Source organism: Rousettus aegyptiacus, unplaced genomic scaffold (assembly GCF_014176215.1).
Source record: "Rousettus aegyptiacus isolate mRouAeg1 unplaced genomic scaffold, mRouAeg1.p scaffold_m13_p_14, whole genome shotgun sequence".
Taxonomy (NCBI): domain Eukaryota; kingdom Metazoa; phylum Chordata; class Mammalia; order Chiroptera; family Pteropodidae; genus Rousettus; species Rousettus aegyptiacus.
Genome location: NW_023416289.1, coordinates 5,443,822 through 5,464,827, shown reverse-complemented (window position 1 = coordinate 5,464,827; position 21,006 = coordinate 5,443,822). Strand labels below are relative to the sequence as shown.

Sequence of the window (21,006 nt, the reverse complement as noted above, 5' to 3'; positions counted from 1 at the left end):
TTTTTTGAAGGACAGTCTTGCTGGTTATAATACTCTTGGTCATCAGTTATTTTTTTTTCTTTAAGCAGTTTGAATGTATCAGATAACTGATTTCCGGCATCAATTGTTTCTGATGAGAAGTCTGCTGTTAATCTTATTGTGGTTCCCTCATACTTGATACTGTTATCAAGATTTCGTTTTTTGTTTTTGTTTTTTGGCTTTTAATAATTCAGCTATCGTGTGTCTAGGTACGACCACCTTTGTGCTTGCTCTTCTTGGAATTTGTTGAGTTTATTTATGTGTATGGTACTGTTATGTGTCAAATTTTGAGAGCTTTCTGCCGTTATTTCTTGAACTATTTTCTGCCCTTTCTTCTTCTTGGACTCCCATTGTACACGTGTGTATTTTTCATGTTGTCCGACAGGTCTCTAAGCCTCTGTTCATTTGTCTTTATTTTTCATCTTCCAGTTGGATAATCTCTACTGAACAATCTTCAGATTCACTGATTGTTTCTTCTGCCAGCTCAAAATCTATTGAATCCCTCTATTGAATTTTTTTTTTTTATTTCAGTAGTAGTACTTTTCAACTCCAGAATTTCTATTTATTTCTCTTTTTTTATAATTTCGTTCTCTTTATTAAATTCTCTGTTTTATAAGTCATTGTCATCACACTTTCCTTTAATTCTTTAAATATAGTTTCTTTTAGGTCTTTGAACATATTTATAATAGCTGCTGTGAGGTCTTTATGTGCCAAATCTTAACATCTGGACACCTTCAGAAGGTTTCTTTCCATCTCTCTCTCTCTCTTCCCTTAAAATTGTACATTTAAGGTGCTATATTGCCACAACTCTGGATTCCAACTTCCCCACTCCACAGGGTGAATATCGTTACTGTCTTTGTTTGGTGACTTGCCTAGACTAATTCTACAGTCTTTTCCCCTTCACTGTTGCCACTGATGTCTCTGCTAAGTTTTTGTTTGTTTGTTTGTTTGTTTTGTTCTTGTTTTAATTTTAAGCCCGGGTCTATAGAGACAAGTCTTGCAAGAATATTCTAATCAAAATGAAGATGAATATTTGAGCTATATAACCCAAATAAAGTCTTAGAGGAAGGTTGAGAATTTTGAATAATCTCTGAATTTTATTTCAGTGAATTAAAATATTTGTGTTAATTTTCTCATCTTTGGATCAGTGTTATCTTTGAGGCCTTAACTTCTGAAAGAACTCTACTTGAGAGATGAACCTATCATAGATCCTTTTGTCTTTATTTTATTTTCTATAATTTGGGTCGTGAGTAAAAGACAAAATCATTTTTTAAGTTATGGATAGTTCTCTTTGTTCTTCTTTAATTATTATGGTAATAAAACTTTGGCATTAATTAAAATTATTTTTGTGATTTGACAGGAATATTTGAGTTAACAGATCATGAAAAGCATCCCGCAGGAACCATTCATGTTATCTTGAAATGGAAATTTGCCTACCTTCCGCCAAGTGGAGCCGTAACAACTGAAGTCTTAGGAAATTTCATACACAAAGAAGAGTCGGAAGTTGTTCTAAGACTACCTCCAACAACCTCTGTTAGCCCGTTAGTTGTAGTGAGTAACAGTGACTTTGAATTTCCTGTAAAATTTAAAAAATAGACACAAAAAGAAACAATAGCTGAAGCCTTATCTAAAACTATATGCTCTTCATACTCATTTTGACGTATTGGTTTATCTTAGGCTCCAACACCTAAACCAAGACAGCGTGTGACCCCGGTAGACAAGAAGGTGTCTTTTGTGGATATCGCACCACATGAGAGTTCTGTGAGTAGTAAACACACAAAATACCGATTTTTTTTCTATAACTAATATTAGAAATAAATGATACAGGCGTGGTATACACTACCTGATTTAAATGAACATGGGTGAATAAAATACTTCTTTTTCCTCCAACTCATTTTCCGTTCGCCCCAAGAACACTCGCGGGCAGTGCTGGCGGCTACAGTGTTTATCTCAAGATAACTCGCGGGTTACGGCCCTCACCTCTCCCCCAAAGCCTGTCCCGAAATATCTCACTTTTGTCGTTATTTTTGCATCACTCTAGTATATCGATAGTTGATGGAAACAAATGACATCATTCTATTTATAGCATTCTGTTTTTAGTAGTGGTATTTCCATTTACACAATACAGTGATTCTCGATTGCCGAAGTGTCAAATCCTAAAAAACGTAACATTCCTACACGTGATGTTAGATTAACACTGGCAGCCAGCTGGACTTTTTTTTTTCCAAGAGGGAAAAGGGTTAAAAAGGGTCGTTTTGTAATTTGGCATTGTATACAAGTAATAACTGTTCTTACTCTTTGATCTAAACCTTCCTTGAGCCCCATGTTTCTCTCCAGCGATTGCCTCAATCTTTTGCTGCCCATTTACCAAAAAAAAAAAAAAAAAAAAAAGGAAGGAAGGGAGGGAGGAAGGAAGGAAAGAACTCTTCAAAAATTGTTTTAATTTTGTCTCCCTTTCCTCGTACTGTTTCTTGAATTTGCTCTAGTCAAACTTGATCCTCTCTAAACCCATCTGGCTAGGACCACAATGACCTTCATTTCGTCACATCCGGTAGTCAATGTTCAGTCCCCATCTTCACCTTCCAGGAGCACTGCGCACAGTGGAAGACTCGCTCCCCCTCTTCTCGGCCCCTGGAATGCTGCACCTTCCTAATTTTTCCCCAGCTTTACCAGCTATTCTTCTCACTCCCCTGGACCATACCTCTGAATGTGGAAGCGCCCTCAACAGTCCAACTTCAGACCTCGACCTCTTCTTTTCTCAGTCAATATCTACAGGAAGAGCTCTTATCCAGTCTCCTAGTTTTAAAAACCATCTACATGCCGGCACGCCCATGTTTATAATCTTGTCTTGATCTCATTGCCAAATTCCATATCTGTTTCCTTGCTGCTTATTTCATATACCCTGGATGTCTAACAGGACTCTAACTTACTGTCAAAAAGCCAACCTGATTTCACCAACTCTCTTCCGGAATTTTTCTTTCGTTCATTTTTCCCCATTCTCAGTAAATGACATAATCACTCACCCAGTTGGGCAGTTATGAAATTTTGGAGGCATCCCTTTGTCTCCCCTTTTTCTCACATCCTACATCCAGTTCGTCCACAGAGCCCATGAGCTGTAATTTCAAAATATAACCTGTGTTCACATCATTTTCACTGTTACCAGTCAAGTTACTCTCACTGCTCATGGACTTTTTTCAAAAATACTTTTTTTGTAATTTGATTTCTATGTAGTAAAAGACACAGATCTTAAACACAAAGCTCAATGAAGTTTTACATATGTACAGTGTAACCACCACCCAGATCAAACTATTTCTCCCTGGGCCTTAAATAATACCTGACATATACAAAGCATTTAATATATATGTTCTAAATAAATAAATTCAATAATTATTATTCTGACAGTGTTTTATAGCCAGCATTTATTGAGTGTTTAAGTGTCAGGTGCTGAACTAAATGCTTTATATTCATTGAATTCATTTAATTATTGAACCTGATGCTGTTCATACTAGGATTATTTAAAGATCAGGAAAGTAATGTCTTCAGAGGTCAAATAACTTTGTCAAGGTCAAAGTATTAGATCTGATTCGAACACAGGTAGCCCGATTCCTAGGTAAATGGTTGTTGATATTAAAAAGACATATACATGGAAATGTTTGTTGCAACATTAGCCACAGTAGCTAAAAATCATGAACTAGTTGAATGTCCAGCACTAGTGAAATGGTTCATTAAATCATGATACATCCACTCAATGTGATATTTTCTGTTGTCATTAAAAATGATGTTTATGTAAAGTTTCAGTATCAGAAGAAATTTTTATGTTTTTTTTTAATATAACAGGATATATTGTAATTACAATGTAATTATCACTCTATAACAAAAAAGTTTTTATTTGCATTAGAAATTAATTATATAGAAATGGAAATCTAACAGGTGATTAACATATATTATTGGGTAATGGGAATGTGGATTTGTATTAATTTATGTTTTCTTGTTTAACTTTCACATTTTTAATGTTGAGCGTGTTTACTTTTAAAATAGTAAAAATTATAAACTATATTTTAACAATAAACTTCAGTTTATGAACCATGGAAAAATAGTTGACTATAAATTGATATTGGATGCAGTAAAAAAAAGTGTCGATCATAGAAAGTATGTTCCTATTCTAGCATATGCAACTTTTTAATTACATGAATAATTTATAATTATTATAAAACTATCAGAGAATAAAAATAAGCAAAAAATTAAAAACAGCAAAATTAAATTTCCCAGAATCTATATGTAGAGATTGAATTTTAATGATTTTCTTTCATACATTTTCCCGTGAAATATACACACACGTTTGTTCGCATGTTTGTTTTTTAACAAAACAATCTACGACTATATATTACATTGTTCTATAAATAACTTTTTACTCAACACTATATTGTATAGTCTCTTCAGTATCAGTAAGTACAGATCTGCATTATTAGGTTTTTCATGGTTACATAAAATTCAGGTATCTGGATGTACCATATTTGATTTAACTAATGCCCTATTGTTGGACATTTGCATTGTTTTCAATTTTTTGAGATTATAAACAATGTTTCAATGAAATACATTTGCAGTTCTTAAATTGTATACACACACACACACCATGAAGAATATCAATCATTTTACTGAAATGCACTATTTCATTATCTTATAGGTACTTAATATGTTTGTTCCAAGTTTTTATGTGTGTGTATGTGTGTGTGTATAAATATATATTTACATATACATATTTGTGTGCATATTTACATATATATGTAAAAACCTCAGGATGAAACGGGATTTAGTAACAATACAAAATAACATACATATATGTTTTCACATTAATACAAGGAGACGTCTACTTCTCCAGAAGATGGGAAGGAAATTTCACCAGAAGTGGAACATACACCAGAAACAGACATTCATATGCCGACTGTTGCACATAGTTTCGAGGTGCGTATATGTATTCGAAAGGTTTAATTTGGTTCTTAAAGACTTTGTCTTCACATTGCTATAGATCAGGAAATCATAGCATTGATCGTATTTTTATGTATAACTTCTTGGAATAGAAAGGTAAAAAATATAACAGCTAACATTATGCTGATTTTAGTATAATATCAAATAGTTATGTAAATAATATAAAATTCATTTTGAGATTAATATATTTTTATTCTTAGTTTATAATTAGATTTTCATTTATAAATTTCCATGTTTTCATTTGTAAAATTTAAGTGATTATTTTCTAATGAATCATATTACATATCTGTATATTTAAGTCTCAGGTTTACATGCTTTCTTATTCAAGTGCTTCAGCAAAAAATGCTATCGATGTGGTCTAATCAGTGATAAATACCCCAGCATGCTTTCATTTCTTCAGGTTTCTCAAGAAAGTGGTGTAGATAAGGCAAAAGAGAGTGCTGAGAAAATGCTGGAAGGAAAAGATGGTGATGGCTCTTTGCCCTCCGAGGGTCAGCTTGCAGAGGGAAGTCTGACTTCCTCTGAAGATGAAACAGAAATAACTGAAGAATTGGAACCAGAAGGTGACCTTCTTTAAAATCAACATTATTAATTTAACATTATTAGCTTTATTTAATCTGTTGAGAGCATGATTCTCAGAACATCTTCACTTAATAGTGGATCTACTTCAGGATCCTTTTTTAAGTTCTTTTTTAAGTTCCTACTAGAACAAGCTTTATTTTTACTCCTTTCGTTTCTATTAAAACTGAACTTGGAATTTTCAGGCATTTTTCCTCTTTTCTAAAATGTAATGTAAATATAAATATCTTTGCTGCTAAAGTAGGTTGACATGATTTCGTACTGTCCTTTTAAGGTTCTCCTTATAATGTGTGCTTTTTCCCTCTCCATTTCACAAGGTACAAATATAATTGATTTAACAGATTTAAATCACTAAAATTTTATTTTTCTTACCAGATGAAGAAGACAGATCAGCTTCTGACAGTGATGAATGTGTTATTTCGTGTTCTAGCTCCAAGAACCTCAAGCAGGTGAGTAAGTAACTTGGTACCAACTAGAAATGTTCTAAAATAAAGTCACTTTTCATGCCTAGTATATCAGTCTCCATATGTGAACACCTTAAGGCAAAAATATTTCTGGGAAAAAATTTAATTTATCACCATAATCCTAATTCAAGTCATCATCTAGTATAAGAAATGTTTATTTACAGTTTTGTTATGTAGTGGGCTGTAACACATAAGCATTATTTTTGCCTTCATGCTAAGAGTACGTAACATTCAGTAGCTTCAGTAGGTACTTGCTAAACCCAGCCGACTTCCCCGAGTCTTTTTCAGAACTATTGTACAAGCAAGTATTAAATCAGTTCTGAACTTTAAAGAATTCAAAATGTGAGATGGCATTTAAAATTATAAAAGACGTGCGAATGGAAATTTATTGACTCTTCATGTCTGAAGATGTCTACCACTGAATTGTTAAAGTTATTTCTGCTAAGAAATTAAACCTTCTTAGAAGATCATTAATTTCATGTAGGTATAATTTGTTTATTTTGTAGCACATTGCTGAAAAGTAGTATGTAAACTGAAACTTTGAAAAGAAAAAATATAATATATATGGAAAGTGTACCACTTAGCAGAGCATTTTTATTGTAAGGAGAGGATAATGGTTTTATAAGGTAAATGTAAGTGAAGTACAAAGTGCTAGCTTTTTCTATTCGTCTATATTTTTCTGAAGTGATTAATTTTACTTCTTTTCTTTAGAATCCCTATTAGAAATAAATGCAATACTTCTTTCAACTTTTAAAATTTTTAGCCTTAACCTCTCTGCAGAACAAACCCATAGAACAGAGCATTTCAGTCGTCACAGATGTCTCCATAGAGAAATTCTTTCTTTCTGTGGCTGATAATAAATACAAACAACTGATTGATAAATACAAACAGAACAGTTCATCTATCCAAAGTTTTATCATTATTATTATTACATAAATATTAATTATAACAACATCATCTAACCTAGAACATCCTGATATATGTAATCTCTGTTGTTCAAAATTTATAAATCAAGGAAGGAATTTTACATATGGTTCCCTGAAGATTTTAATTATAGCATTTAGTTCAATTCGATTTAATTTAAATATACATATATTTTTCCTTTAGAGTAAACGGGGTATTTTTTCTTTTTACTTCTGGGAAAGTAAAAAGCTTAATACAGCCTTCACTATCATTCCAAAATGTGATTTCTTATAATGGTTTTAGATGATATCTCCTCAACTGTGTGAACATCATTTAAAGTAAGCAACCGCTCCAAGCAATACTTTATGCCTCAGCCATTAATCAGCTCTAATGTGCTTGGAAAAATTCTACTTGTAGTAGAAGACACTGACCAATATCTTAGGTTAATAGGCAAACTTTAGTTTTATTAAATTATAAAGAAATATAGTAAAACAACATAGTCTGTGAACACAGGAACAAAACTCAAGAAATCATTATAATGGTGAAATACAGCATTTTCTAGTGATTATACTTGTGTTTCTTTGTGCTGCTTTAGCACATCATTTAATGAGTCATGGAACATTTTTCTTTAAAGATTGCAAAAGTGAGACAAAGAACTCCTGCGTGCACTTCACCCGTGATCACCAATTGTTAACGTATTTTGCTACTCTTGTTTTTCTGTCTTTCTATTCTTCTATATTTGTGTATATGTACATATATGTATTTATATACACACATTCTTACATGGTTGCAATGAATCATTTGAGAGACGCAGGAATCATGCCCTTTTACCCCTAAGTACTTCAGAATAATAACGTAATACGATTATCTAATCTTCGGTTCTCATTAAAATTTTTCAATGGTCCCAGTAGGATCGTTCACAGCATTTTGTTGATCTGGTCCGAGATCCAAGCCAGACCCCACTTCGCAGTTAGTTTCCATTTCTCGTCTAATCCTCGATGATGCCTCAGCCTTTCTCTGTGTTGGCCTTTCGTCGCATCGACGTGTTTTCAGGGCACAGGCCGTTTGTGCTGCAGAGCGCCCTTCGATCCGCGTGAAGTTTCAGCACAGTCGATCCAGGCTGCTCGTTTGGGCAGAAGCAATGCGGCTCGCTTTCCGTACCGCGTAGCAGGAGGCGCAGGACGGCATTCTGTCTGATTATTGACGATGTTACCTTTGGTCGAGGATTGTGTTTGAGGTGAACCCTTTATTAAGCTTAAAAAGATGTATGGCTCAATAGCGTCTTCCCTCGTCTCTTCCTTGAGAACCGCTTCAGGTGGAAATCTCAGGGCAAAGAGATTGGCTACTATGTGCGCAGCACACCGTCTGTGATAGCGCTCTTAATTCTCACAGCGGTTCATTCATTAGCATCTCCCGGGCGTCATGAAAGAAGCAGTCCTTGGCCTCAAGTCACATCCTGTAGGGGAAACAGTCACCACGCATGGTGGTCAGCAGAGAGTGGCCTGCACAGGGCACTGGGGGCGGTTTCAGCAGGGGCGCCCGACTCAGCCTGAGGGGCCCCATCAAGGGTGGCTTCCTAGAGCCCACGAAGCTTGAACGCAATCTTGAAGACAATTAGGAGCTAGGGAGAGCCGAGGAGGGATAATCAGAGGCCAAAGGGGCAAAGGATGAGAATTTGAGAGAATGTGGAGCATGGCTTGTTGTGGGAGACAATACGGTTTTAGGACGGGCTAAGCCTACAGCACGCATGGGGAGCCCCAGGAGGGTATATTGAAAAGACAGGCATGTCCAGAGCAGCGAGACCTCTGTGCATTGAGGAGGTTGGAGTCTATCCTGAAACTCTGTGAGCGGCCAGTGAGGATTTTTAAGGCGGGGGAAGAAGGTCACTCCTTCGTTAAACATATTCATGAACATTTATTATGTACCCAGCCTTGTTTTAGAGGCTGAGAATGCAGCGGTGAAAAGAGAAATAAGTCGTTTGCTCTTATGGAGATGACACTCTTAAATTGCACTTTAAAAGATCATGCTATCAGCAAGGTGAAGAGTAGATTAGAGGCGCAGAGACTAGTTAAAAAGCGATTAGATAACTCTGCAGTTATCCCCACTTTATATAGATTTTTTTAAATTGCTTCTATCTTAATGTCACAAAATTGAGACTAGAAGTAGTGTCCTAGATAAATATCATTTCTGCCAATTAAACTATGAATTTGAGTTATCTACTACACTATGTATGCCGTTTAAGATAATTCAGGGATTTTTTTTTTCATGTTACAGGATCTGACAGCTCATAGTTGTTTCTTAGAGACGTTGATCCTTAAAAGGAATCTAACAGATTTCCCAGGACTTGGACATGTTACTTGGTTCTTCCTCTTCTCTTCCTGTCTGTGATGTATAATTAATCATAGATTACTTCATTTTGTTTCATTTCATTTACAACATTTATGAGCTTCGCTTTGTCAGAATGAAATGCTTGTCCCCTCCTTTCCTCTCCAAAGTGGCATAATTAGTGTTAGCATCTTTTTTAACAGGCTACATAAAGTTTAGTGGCTGGATTAAATCAAGTCATTAACATAATGTGCTACCCAATTTGCCCCTCTCTCTCTTCGCTTCCAGGACATCAAAGTGCCGCAGCACCAGTGTAATGGGGCCTTGCTGGCCTGTCAGGTTTCGTCAGCCTGACGGCTGGCGCTTTCACCGAAAGGCTTCTAGGCATGATAATTAGTGGGGGGGCAGGGGGCGGTTATGGCGAGAAATGTAAAACTTCGGACATTTCTCTATGAATATTTTATTAATTTGAATAATCAGAAGTTAACAGTATCAATGTGATGTATAATACATTGATTAAAAGCCTTGTTTCAGGTCCTCAAACTAGACATCAAAACTGAAAATTTGCATCCGTCGCGGCATTAAAAAAATTAACCATCTCTCTTTCACATTATTTCTCATGTTATCGTTTAAGCAAGGCAGCGCTCAGTGTTCGCAGCCAACTGCGCCGCCATCCCCTTGGCTTGCTCCAGGTGTGCCCACAGGTGAGGGCGGGAGGGCAGGCCGGGTCCGAGCAGCGGGCCTTCTCTCTTTCCATTTCTGCGGAGAGCAGTTTTGTCGGAACAGCCATGTTCAGCTGGACTAAAGTGCCGGTCCCCTTGGGCACCGGGGTTTCTGCGGCCGCGCGAGCTGGCCCTTCCAGGCGGCTGTGACAGGGACGTTCGGCAGATTGTGCTTTCAGGCTTCGAAAGGCACAATGCGTAAAGCAGCACGCTGCCTTCAGAATCCACGTACTAACTGTCAGATCAACTTCAGAATCGACTATGATATAGCCTATCAGTGGGTAAGGTAACCCCCTCCCGTGTTTACATATCTTAAGCTAGATAGGATGAGTTTCGAAATATATTTCAAGTAAATGTTGAATGACTCTTCCGATACTAATTGCTTCAAAAACTATTTTTTATGTTTTGCAACTTTATTATCTTTTACTGAGTTACCATGGATTTCTTTCCAATATGCTCTATTTCTTTTAACATATATATAATATTCCATTGTATCGCTATACTGTATTTATTTAAATAAGCTCCTTTTGATGGACCATTAGGATTCTACCTGTTTAGGGGAATGCAAACATTTCTAGTTAATATGTTTTTTATAACAATACATGAAAATTCCTGTTTCCTCACATCACACCCTTTGCCAAACTAATGGGTAGGAAATTATATCTCACTGATAATTCCATTTAAAAAGAAGCAGACAAAAAGGTACATTCATACACATACGTATATTTTTTTATAGGAGCATACAGACATAACATTTAGGTTTATGTCAGCAAAGAGTATGTCTGCAAGTATATAATCCAAACACTGTTAGCAGTGACTACCTCTGGGACATGGATCAGGCCAGCAAACTACGGCCCTGTGCCAAATCCAGCTCTCTGCCTATTTTTGTAAATAAAGTTTTATTGGAGCACAGCCACACTCATCATGCACGTATTATCTATGGCTGCTTTTAATCTAGAGGAGCAGAATTAAGTATTTGCAACAGAAAGCATATACCTGTGATGTGAAAAATGTTTATTCTCTGGCTTTTTAATCCGTCCACCTCAGAGTTAGGGAATGGGGGAAACAAGGCACTTTTATACTTACTTTTCGGGGTTAATATTGTTGGATTATTCTCAATAACGAGTGTAGATTGCTTCTAAAACAGAAATAATTTGTTAGCCTATTTTGTACTAAAATGTTAAATGATAACTAAAGAACAGTTTAATGAGCATATTTAAAGAAAGGGTCAGCAAACGTAGTCTGAATCGTTCTTGGTTCCGAGCAGTGGTACTTGAAGTGTGGTCCCCAGACCAGACCAGGGTCATGAGCGCAGCCAGCGGACTGATGAGAGCTCCAGATTCTGGGCCCCACCCCTGGCCCCAGGGCTCTGAAGCGCTGAGGCCGCCCAATGCTGGGTGTGTCATCAGGCCTTCCGGGTCCTTCTGGGTGTGCTGGCGCTTGTGAACCACGGAGTTAGAGGAACGCCCTGCTTCTCCCCGTGGCTGCGCATTAAGGCCCAGGCTCCACCCAGGTCAGTTCAATCAGAACTGTGTTTAAAGCTCCCCCAGTGATGCCGACGTGCAGCCAGGATGAAGAATCACCCCACCGTGACATCTGTTTCCAGTGATGGTGAGAGTGGGCGCGCTTAGCAAAATCAACTGAAATGGAGGGCAATCTAAAAACTCCTGTCCTTCCTTCACATTACACTGCCACGTAAGCCACAGTCAGTGATGGAAACGTGTCGCGCCCCTCAGGTGTATCAGAACAGGAAAAGCTGTTCCAGCCATCGCTTTAGAACATGTGGTGACAAGCCGCTGTGATTCGCTGGCCGTCACAGATGCAGCAGTTCGCAGGGTGTGTAAGGGAGACAGTAGTACCTTTTACAGAACAGATGAGTAAAGATAGGTTACTGCCGCTGATGAGAACTTGGGTTTGTTTTGTTGTGTTTTGTTTGTAAAAAAAAAAAATTATGACCTTGACAGTTTGAGTTTCTGTTTACCCTAATTTCTTCCAAAGAGCTGCTATTATGATGATGATGATGATGATGATTATTTTAAAAGATTTTCAGTAAAAACTTGTATGAAGAGTGGATATGATTCCTAATATGAGGAAGCTTTGGAGCCTAGCGTGAAGGTCCGGGGGACCGTTGTTGAGTCTTTGCTTTGATTCTGCCCACCCCAGCCTGAAGCGAAGAAGGGAAGTCATAAGAATCACCAAGAGTCATTATATATCCCTACCCTACTTACATATGGCTCTGCCAATACCAATGGCATTTGATTTTTTGAACCAACCATTCTGAGCTTAGAAGTTACCCCTATTAAAATTTTGCTCTCAAAGAGCATGGCCATAGAGTGTCCCCTTCCATTTCCATTTCAGGTCTATTTCGTGATAAAGTTCCCAAGTTCTACCTACTGCGGCTCCTGTAGGTAGGCTTTGTTTGGATTTATTCACACACACACACATTTCTATAGTGATAAAAAATAATACTCATGTAAATGGATGTGAGAATAATTTGATAATCCTGTGACGTCAAATCTAATACCTATCACCCAACCTTTCTTCTCCTAAGAGAAAAAGTTGCACAAGAAAACACAAAAGGATGTTCAATGCAACATTGTCTATAATAGCAAAAAAAAATCATAACTTAATTCTTCATCAGTAGAGAAATAAATGGACTGTAGATTACATATGCAATATAAATGAAATTCTATATAACAGTTAATATGAACGAACTAGATTTTAATTAAAAACATGAATAAATCTCAAAATATGGTATTAAGTAGAAAAATAAAAATTGCCGAATGATTACTAGAGGATGATACCACCAATATAAAATCTAAAAGCAATACTATAGATTGTTTATGGGTATATACACAGGTAGTAGAAAACATAAAAGCGTGTTTGGGGATGCGACACACCTGCTTCAGGTCAGTGGTTACCTCTGGGGGAACAAAGAAGGAGGGGAAGGAATTGAGAGGTGAGGGCTTTACCTAGATCTGAAGTATTTTATTTCTTCAACAATAACAACAAAATGGCTTTTATCAGCAAAATGTCCACATCTGTTTAAGAGGTAGAGTACTCGAATATGCCAAATTATTTTCTATACCTCATAATGTAAAAAGTCAAAGAACTATTTATTCATCGTAGGAATTTAGAGTGAAATAAAACTCCCGTGTAATCTCACCATAGTTAGATCTAAACGTAACTGGCTGAAACAAGTTTGCAAAACCTTTATCATAGGCCGTTCTCACTTAAGCAACGCTGTTTAAGGGCCATCAAGTTAAATCAGTTCTTGGAAGCCTAACAACCCAACTCCAGTGTGACTGCTGTGACGGTTGAAACCAGAGGAAGAATTCAGCATGATCCGCTGAAGTAAAACATAAGAAATTTAAGCATGCCAATAAGAGCCCAATACTATAGAAAAATATGGCCTAAAATGCGAATTAGCATCAGTCGGGGAGCAATAGTGGAACTGAGCCAAGATCATGAGAGCTATAACTTTTTTTCTCTGAGAATAATCCAAGCTGTCATCACATTTCTAGATCATTCAGTCGCACGGTGTGTAGTTCCATGTATACAGACAACTTAAACTAAGTCGCATGCCGTTCTCATTTGAGTGATTTCTATTCTGTTCATCACAATCAAAATTTTGAAATGCTGCTTTTACATGCCGATGTTGACATCTTGCTAACGAGGAAAGCTGATAGGGCAATTGGTGAACAAGACAAAAAAAGTCCTGAGAAGTAGCCTCATACCTGGTCACAAAGGTTCACACACACAGACAAGAAACAAAACAAGAAGAGCCCGTCTGTGAAGGATGCGGATGCCCCGTAGAGCCAGGACCCGTCGCCTTGCGCTGGGAATGCCGGAGTCGTCACGCGTCTGAGAAGCCTGTGCTGCAGTCTCTGTCCTCTGAATCAGGGTGTTGTTTCCACTTCCATTTCTCCTCTTCAAACTTTATTTTTCATATTTTTATTGTGAAAATTTTCAGACTAGCAGAAAAGTCTAAATGACAGTACCCTACCGGCTAGATTCTGTTTTCGAAAGTCTTACTCAATTATAATCTAGAACGACAAGATTTCTCTGTGTTTTCCACCGTTAATAATCACCAACATCTCAAAACGTGGTAGACAGGATAAAGATTTGTTAAAGGAGAAAACACTAATGACTGCAGCTTCACATATTTCTGGCAATATGTAATATACTCCGAATATGTAGAAGATACTCAGCCTCCATCGACTCTGTATTATTAAGTATTTATTGAGAACCTACTATGCGCCAGGTCCTGGGGAGGGTGTTCACTAGCAGAAGATGACTAAGATATGGTCCAGGCCTCCAAGAGCTCAGTCTGCAGAGAGAGTCAGACACATGAACAAGTCCATGCAGTATGTTTGTGGCCAACAAGTGCAGTGAGGGCCCACAGGGGCCACCGACTTGCTCTTGGAGATTGGGAATGCTCTCGTGAGAGGGGGCCCAGGGCCTCCCATAAGCGGGATTCTGCCTGACAGAGAAGAACAGTCCCGGTGCACAAGACGAGCAGTGTGAACGACACACCACACAGGTCTGGGCAAACTGCTCGATTGTCGGGTAACAGAAAGTGTGTCAAGCAGAGGTGATGTCTGATGTGTTTTTGTATGGAGAGAACTCTGCCACAAGAATAGTTTGGGGCTGCAGGCAAGGGGTTGGGGGCAGGAGTGCCTCACCCCGCAGTCAGCCGTGAAGGCAGACCCACGCCTTTCTGAATGTACACTGCCCACCGCAACACGGATGCCCTGAGCACAATCTCTGTCCCTCTGTCCCTGAGCCGATAGCCTCATGCTGTGCATCTGTCTGCCGACAGTTCTACGAACCACTAATCTCCTAGGATTCCTTCTTTTTTCTCTCTCCTTATTCTATCAAACTTCAGCTTTCTAGTAATAAGAAGCTGCTGTATTGGTGCCTCCCTCAGATCAGATGAGAACCTAAAGAAGTTTCTCTAGAAATAAAACTGAGAAAAGAAACATCTCGTCTTGTCTTTATATCTCCAATAGCTGAAACAAGGTTTAAATACCACGTTTTCAATAATTCAATGAATCATTGAGATATTTAAGAACTAAAAGGAACGGGAATGGGTGAGCTGTCGCATATGGTAGGCATGAAAAATGGAGATGGCAAGAAGGGCTCCAGAATCTTCTGGTTGTAGGTGATCAGGTGGATGGTGACCTCAACACCTGGGACGGGAAATGTCAGTGGATGGAGGAGCCTGGGGGAGAGACAGTAAGTTCATTTCTGACACTAAGTGGGAGTTGTCTGTTAGCTGATCCACTGCTTAATCTTCAAAATCTCCACATACAATCTCGTTGAAACTTTTGTTTTACAGGGGCATGAAGACAACCAGAATCGTTCCAATGTGAAAAAATAAGTTGGCTAGCCCCGTGGGCCAAAATTTATAATGTTTGGAAAAATTCTTTATTCAGAGCACGCTTCTCTAGATAGATACTACTTGGAACTTATCCCTTTTGGATTTATTTTAAGTTGATTCATGTAACATCAAAGGAACTAAGAAATGATAGCTAATAACTTTTGTCAGTAATATTAGAGAATTAAAAAGGACATATGATAGAGGTAATGAGACTAGGAGAGGAATTAAAAAAAAAAAGAAAACAGGACCAGAAAGAAGATAGACATCTTAAAAAGAATTTTAAAGCTCTTGTATTTAGTTGAATAATACAGTAGGTTTTCTCAGTTCTGATTTTGGTGGGTTGATTGGTTTATTTGTTTGTTTGGCGGCCATCCAAGTTTCCACTTTCACTTGGAATTATATTCTTGTGTATCTATTATTTGACAGCTTAAATTTATTCTTATAATAATACAAGCCTTCATATAGAGGTTGTGCAGTTACTATATTAATAAAATAACCACTTAAATAAATTTGATTCCTCTGCTATTTAAAAGTTCATTTGTCTCTTCATTGGATTCTGTGATAAACAGTTTTAAATTCCTGTCTTCACATTGTAGTAGAAATAACCATGTATACCTCTTTTGCTTTTTTCTAGCTGGTGTTTTTTACAATTATTTTGTGCAGAAGCAGGGTTTTTATAAGACGTAATGACAATTCTAAGTTTGTCAAATTGTAAGTTATGTACATGATTTCACTGTGCATTGTGCTGCGTTTGAACCAGAATTATAAAATGTATGTGTGTGTGGTATTTTAACAACCACAATATATTTTAAGGAAAAAAATATGATCTAAAATATTTTCTTTACCACATTAGTCTTCAGCGAGCAGAGAAGGGCTTTTCTGAAGTGAGATTAGACAATGGAGCCAACTTCATTTTTTATGCACGTGAACGGAGAGGGCTTGAGGTTATTAGTTGAAACCGAGTAACCTTTCCAGGCTTTCATCTCTTTCTTTTCAAATTTGAATATGAAAAGCATATTCAAGTCAAAGACCATCACTTTAATGACATTTGGCAGTCATTTGATTTATTAGGTTTTAGAAAAAATTTTCCTTTAAATATTTCATCATACTATGCTAATCCTAGTAATATTGCCAGCTGCAGCCTTGTACCTGTATTAGTGGAGACAGAATGGTGTGGAATTTTCTCTGTCATCCTAGTAAAATTTCCATGAATCTACTGAATAATAAAATAACCTTATTGAAATATTCAGATTTGGGTTTTTAGTTAAAGTGTCTTAGAATACATAATAAAAGAAAATGTCTTTCGAAAGAAGGAGGTAAAATTACTTCATCAAATATTGAGGGGGTTTGACAGCAATGGAAATTGTTCTTTATGGGGATATTTTTACAATAGGATATTTATGCTTTTCAATTTGATTAATTATATTATATGCTTTGAAATATCTAAGGAATCGTTATGGTAAATTTACACTGACATATTTAACAATAAATTTCTAAAAGTTGGTCATATGAAAAAGTCTTATTTTCAGGATTTTCTGATTATTTGAGGTTACATAATTTACAGTAGCATACCTTTGAATTTAGTAGAGGGGAATAAAGAACAAATTGAAAATTGTAAAAACAAACATTTAACTGTTATCTTGGTGCGATCTAATTTTTTTGGTTATGATGACTTTGGTTAATGGTGGGGGGAGGGGAGAGGTAGATGTGATCTAATTTTATTTTAAATCATTACTCAAGGAAACATATGTGACCCTCATAATAAAATAATGTCTGTGACACCAATATTTGTTAAAAAAAAAAAATGAAGTGAAAATTACATGATCAAACAAATACGTATTTTGGTTGTTAATTCTGTAAAAATGACATAAAAATAAATTGCAAGGAAATATGTGTTAAATTAAAATTTTGTTTCTTTGAAAACACTGCTTATTGAATGAAATATGTCATGGCAGAATATATAAGAAAATGAATTATGGTTTCTGCTAGTTAATATGGATTCATATAGCTGCATATATTATCATAAGAGCCATAAAGTATTCAACAGGCTTTGATCCCCGAATAACTGAAACTTTTTCGGGTACCGTGGATTAAATGAAAGTAGCGATAAACACGTACTTTATTGCAGAGTTTGAAACAAGGCCAACCGATACTTGTCATTCCGAAAGCAGTCGGAGATGAAGATCTCATATTCTTCGCTCCTGATAGGCGACTAGTGGGGTATTTATAGCCTCGAATGTAAATCAGGAGACTACCGCCATGGCACTGTCAACTTCAAACCCTGGGGCACTGGAATCTCATTCTCTCTCTCTGTGTCGAGAATAATCTGTCACGTGTAACTAAACAGTGGTACACAGTGCGTTCCGAAAAAGAAACCCATTGGCCTTCATGTTTTATTTAAAATGGATGGTGAAAAAAGAATAAAGGGTTTTCTGTGCATTTGTTTTAATTGTTTCTTTGTTGGTTTTCATTTATTTATTTACTTACTTACTTATTTTTGCTCTTTAAACAGACATCAGAAAAAATTCGAATTGAGATCATAGCTCTGAGCCTCAATGATTCCCGAGTGACCGCCGACGACAGCATCCAGCGGCTGTTTGTGGAGTGCCGATTCTACAGCCTTCCTGCCGAGGAGACTCCCGTGTCACTCCCGAAACCCCGGGGCGGGCAGTGGGTCTACTATAACTACAGCTACGGTACGTGGGGCCCGTCATTGTCGTTTCTGTCTGTCTTGTCTCTGAAGGAAGCTGAAGGAACGAAGAAAAGAGCATCATTCTCTATCCATGTAAAGTCATGGAAGTCTTGTCAGAATAGGTTGATAAAAGTCAGATCTGTAGCGTGAGGACTAAGGAATTCAAGTAGGACTGAAGAAAATTTTGAAGTCATACTGAACTCAGGAGAAAACAAAAACGATGCAAAAGCAATGTTTCTCGATGTTCCTGCCGTATCATAGTGTTATGCAAAAAATGCCACCAAGGTCTACCATTGAATTTAATCAAAAAATAGATTTGAAGGGGGAAAATGTACTAGTTTTTTAGTCATATGATTTGAATGATTCAGTGGCCTAATTTTTTTCAACATTTTGATTAATGGAATCAGATATTTTTACAATGTATGTTTATCTTTCTCGGTATCTAGATGTTCAGCATTTTAATTGAGTGACTTAAGTTCTTATAATACCTTTTCATCGTGACCAGTGGTCCCCAGCCTTTGTGGCACCAGGGGCCAGTGCTCCTAGGAGCATCTAACGCCGGATGATCTGAGGCGGAGCTGAGGCGGTGATGCTGGTGCTGGGCAGCGGCTGCAGATGCAGATGGAGCTTTGCTCACTGGCCCACTGCTCACATCCTGCTGTGCAGCCTGGTTCCTAACAGGCCACGGACTGGTACCGGTCCACGGCTCCGGGGTTGGGGACCCTTGATTTAGCCCACATATCTATTTTTAGCAGCAGGCAAGTTTTTTTCTCTTAATTTAGGGTTTTACCTATCCGTTGGTTGATACATGAGTCTATTGGACCAGTACAGACCCAATAGACAACCCGTAAATGTTTTTAAAATAGTATGTATCAGCAAATAATTAGAGAGGTGTAAAAAAAAAAATCATGTCATGCTGCTGTGACCCTAAGTTAAAACTGCTTATTAGCTCTCCTAAAGCCTATATTAAAACAAGCTATTTGAAAAAAAAAAAAAATGTGTAATTCATCAAAGGAAAAAAAAAACAAACTGTAGAGTGTGGCATTATTTTTAACAAAGCAGGCAATCCCATCCATGCTAGTTGAACACTAATTTTTTTCTCACTAGTTTTATAAATTGCATTTTAATCAACATATGTAATCGTGCTATTGTATCAGCAGTATTACACATTTTCGTTAGTCCTCGTTTTATAAGCTGGCATTCTCAGAAGTGTGTCCCTTGCTTGAGACAGCAATGACGGTAACCATGAGCGTCCAGAGATCTGGTCTAGTCTCCCCCCGTAACCACAACTCTTTCTAGTTACGGGACCTTGGGCAAGATGTTTAAATTCTGTGGTTCCCTGTTTTCCGATCTGTTGAATAAGACGCTCAGATCCCTTCCGGCCTGGATTCTGTGATTCCGCGGCAGCGGGCGGGTAGCGAAAGCAGTGCGGCCAGGACAAGACTCTCGCCCCTCCTTCACGTCATCGACTTGATGCAGAAGAAACATTTCCAAAACTATGTTCTCGAGCTTCCTACAGGTCTTGTCAGTGCAAAGTCCCAGAAAGGTAGACCATATCAAAATATTATTAGAAATGAGAGAACTATTGAGTCAACTAATCGTAACGAAGATATATCCCAAGAAAAGAGGCAGACCCGTCTGGCCTTGTTATTATTCCTTAGAAAGGTCAGTGGTAGAAAGGTCAGTGGCAGCATCGTGTTCTAGAGATGAGCGTCGGGAAACTTGGCCGTCCCCGCTGGCCGGAGGAGCGATGTGCCCGCTCTGTGGATGAGCCTCGTGCGCACACCCGCGTGTACCGCCTGTGCGCACTTCCAGGGGCGATCTGAGTTTGTGGGGGCTTTTTGGTGGTTCGCGGGTTGGCATCGGGTTGCGTTTTTGTTGTTGTTGGTGTTGTTTTTCCTTTTCACTACAAGTTACCCTACTACCTAATTGGTAGGTTAAGAGTTGCTTATATTTCTAATGAATTAGTCGCTTGGTAGCAACGAGAAAATCAATAGCCTATTAAAAAATGAATTCGGTCAAAGTGTTTACCTTTTTTCAGCTTGTATTCCTACCTATGAGATTTTACTATTGTAGAATTTTCAAGATGAATTGAAAATAATTTTAAGGATATTTATCTGGGAAGAGGAGAGAGGAATGTACTTTGTGCTTAGAAGCAAAACAATGCTCTTTAATATCTATGCTGTCTGAAAAAAATAAAGTCCTAGGTCATCATCAAAGTTGAGAAATGATTAATATTAACCTTGTAGGATTGTTTTTTATTTTTCACTTATATACAACATAATGAAAATATATTTTTTTAATTATTATGTTTGTATCTCCTTCATTGCAAGGGAAGCTCCTTGAATCTTTGGTAAATAAGTAACTGTCTCACCAAATTACTGCCATGATTGACCATTCACTTGTTACTCGATATAAAAAGTCAGTACAGTGTATCCTTACGTCTTCCAAATCTTATCAAACGTTCATGAACGTAATTTTATTTCCAAATGACTTTTTAATTCATGCGGAACATCCGGGAGACACTTGAGGACGTGCCATCTCCCATTCGAACGCCATGCCCGTGGACAGGTTAACTGAGTCTCATGATGCTGTGCCCTACATCATGACTTGAATCTGTTCTAAAGGAGGTTGTATGCTGAGGCATAAATTAGCTACATAAAATGAGAGGCATAGACTAGTAAGCCCTAAGATTATTCACTCTTTATTAAGAGGTGTTAATACCAGTTTCACCTATACACAAAAAATACGTATATATCTTTGGGCTACCTACTAACACTGGAAAAAAAAAAAAGTTGAATTCACTTGCTAGATATTGATAGCAAGAATAAAACAATTGTATTTTATTGGGCTTGGAAATTCTGCTGAGAGAATTGCTGAGAAAGCAAAAAAATAGTTTGGAAAAAGATAAGATTAATGATGGGTCTAAAGAAT

At 37.4% G+C, this 21,006-nt stretch overlaps 1 protein-coding gene across 1 annotated transcript in view; it reads left to right on the top strand.

Annotated features, from left to right (window-relative positions):
* Positions 1-21,006, top strand: part of RPGRIP1L (RPGRIP1 like) — an 84,257-nt gene that overhangs the window by 48,068 nt on the left and 15,183 nt on the right. Inside the window, exons 18-23 of the mRNA XM_016142383.2 lie at positions 1,379-1,569; positions 1,696-1,779; positions 4,879-4,980; positions 5,405-5,567; positions 5,959-6,032; positions 17,893-18,076. Coding sequence (XP_015997869.2) covers positions 1,379-1,569; positions 1,696-1,779; positions 4,879-4,980; positions 5,405-5,567; positions 5,959-6,032; positions 17,893-18,076 — 798 coding nt within the window. The remainder of the gene's footprint in view (positions 1-1,378; positions 1,570-1,695; positions 1,780-4,878; positions 4,981-5,404; positions 5,568-5,958; positions 6,033-17,892; positions 18,077-21,006) is intronic.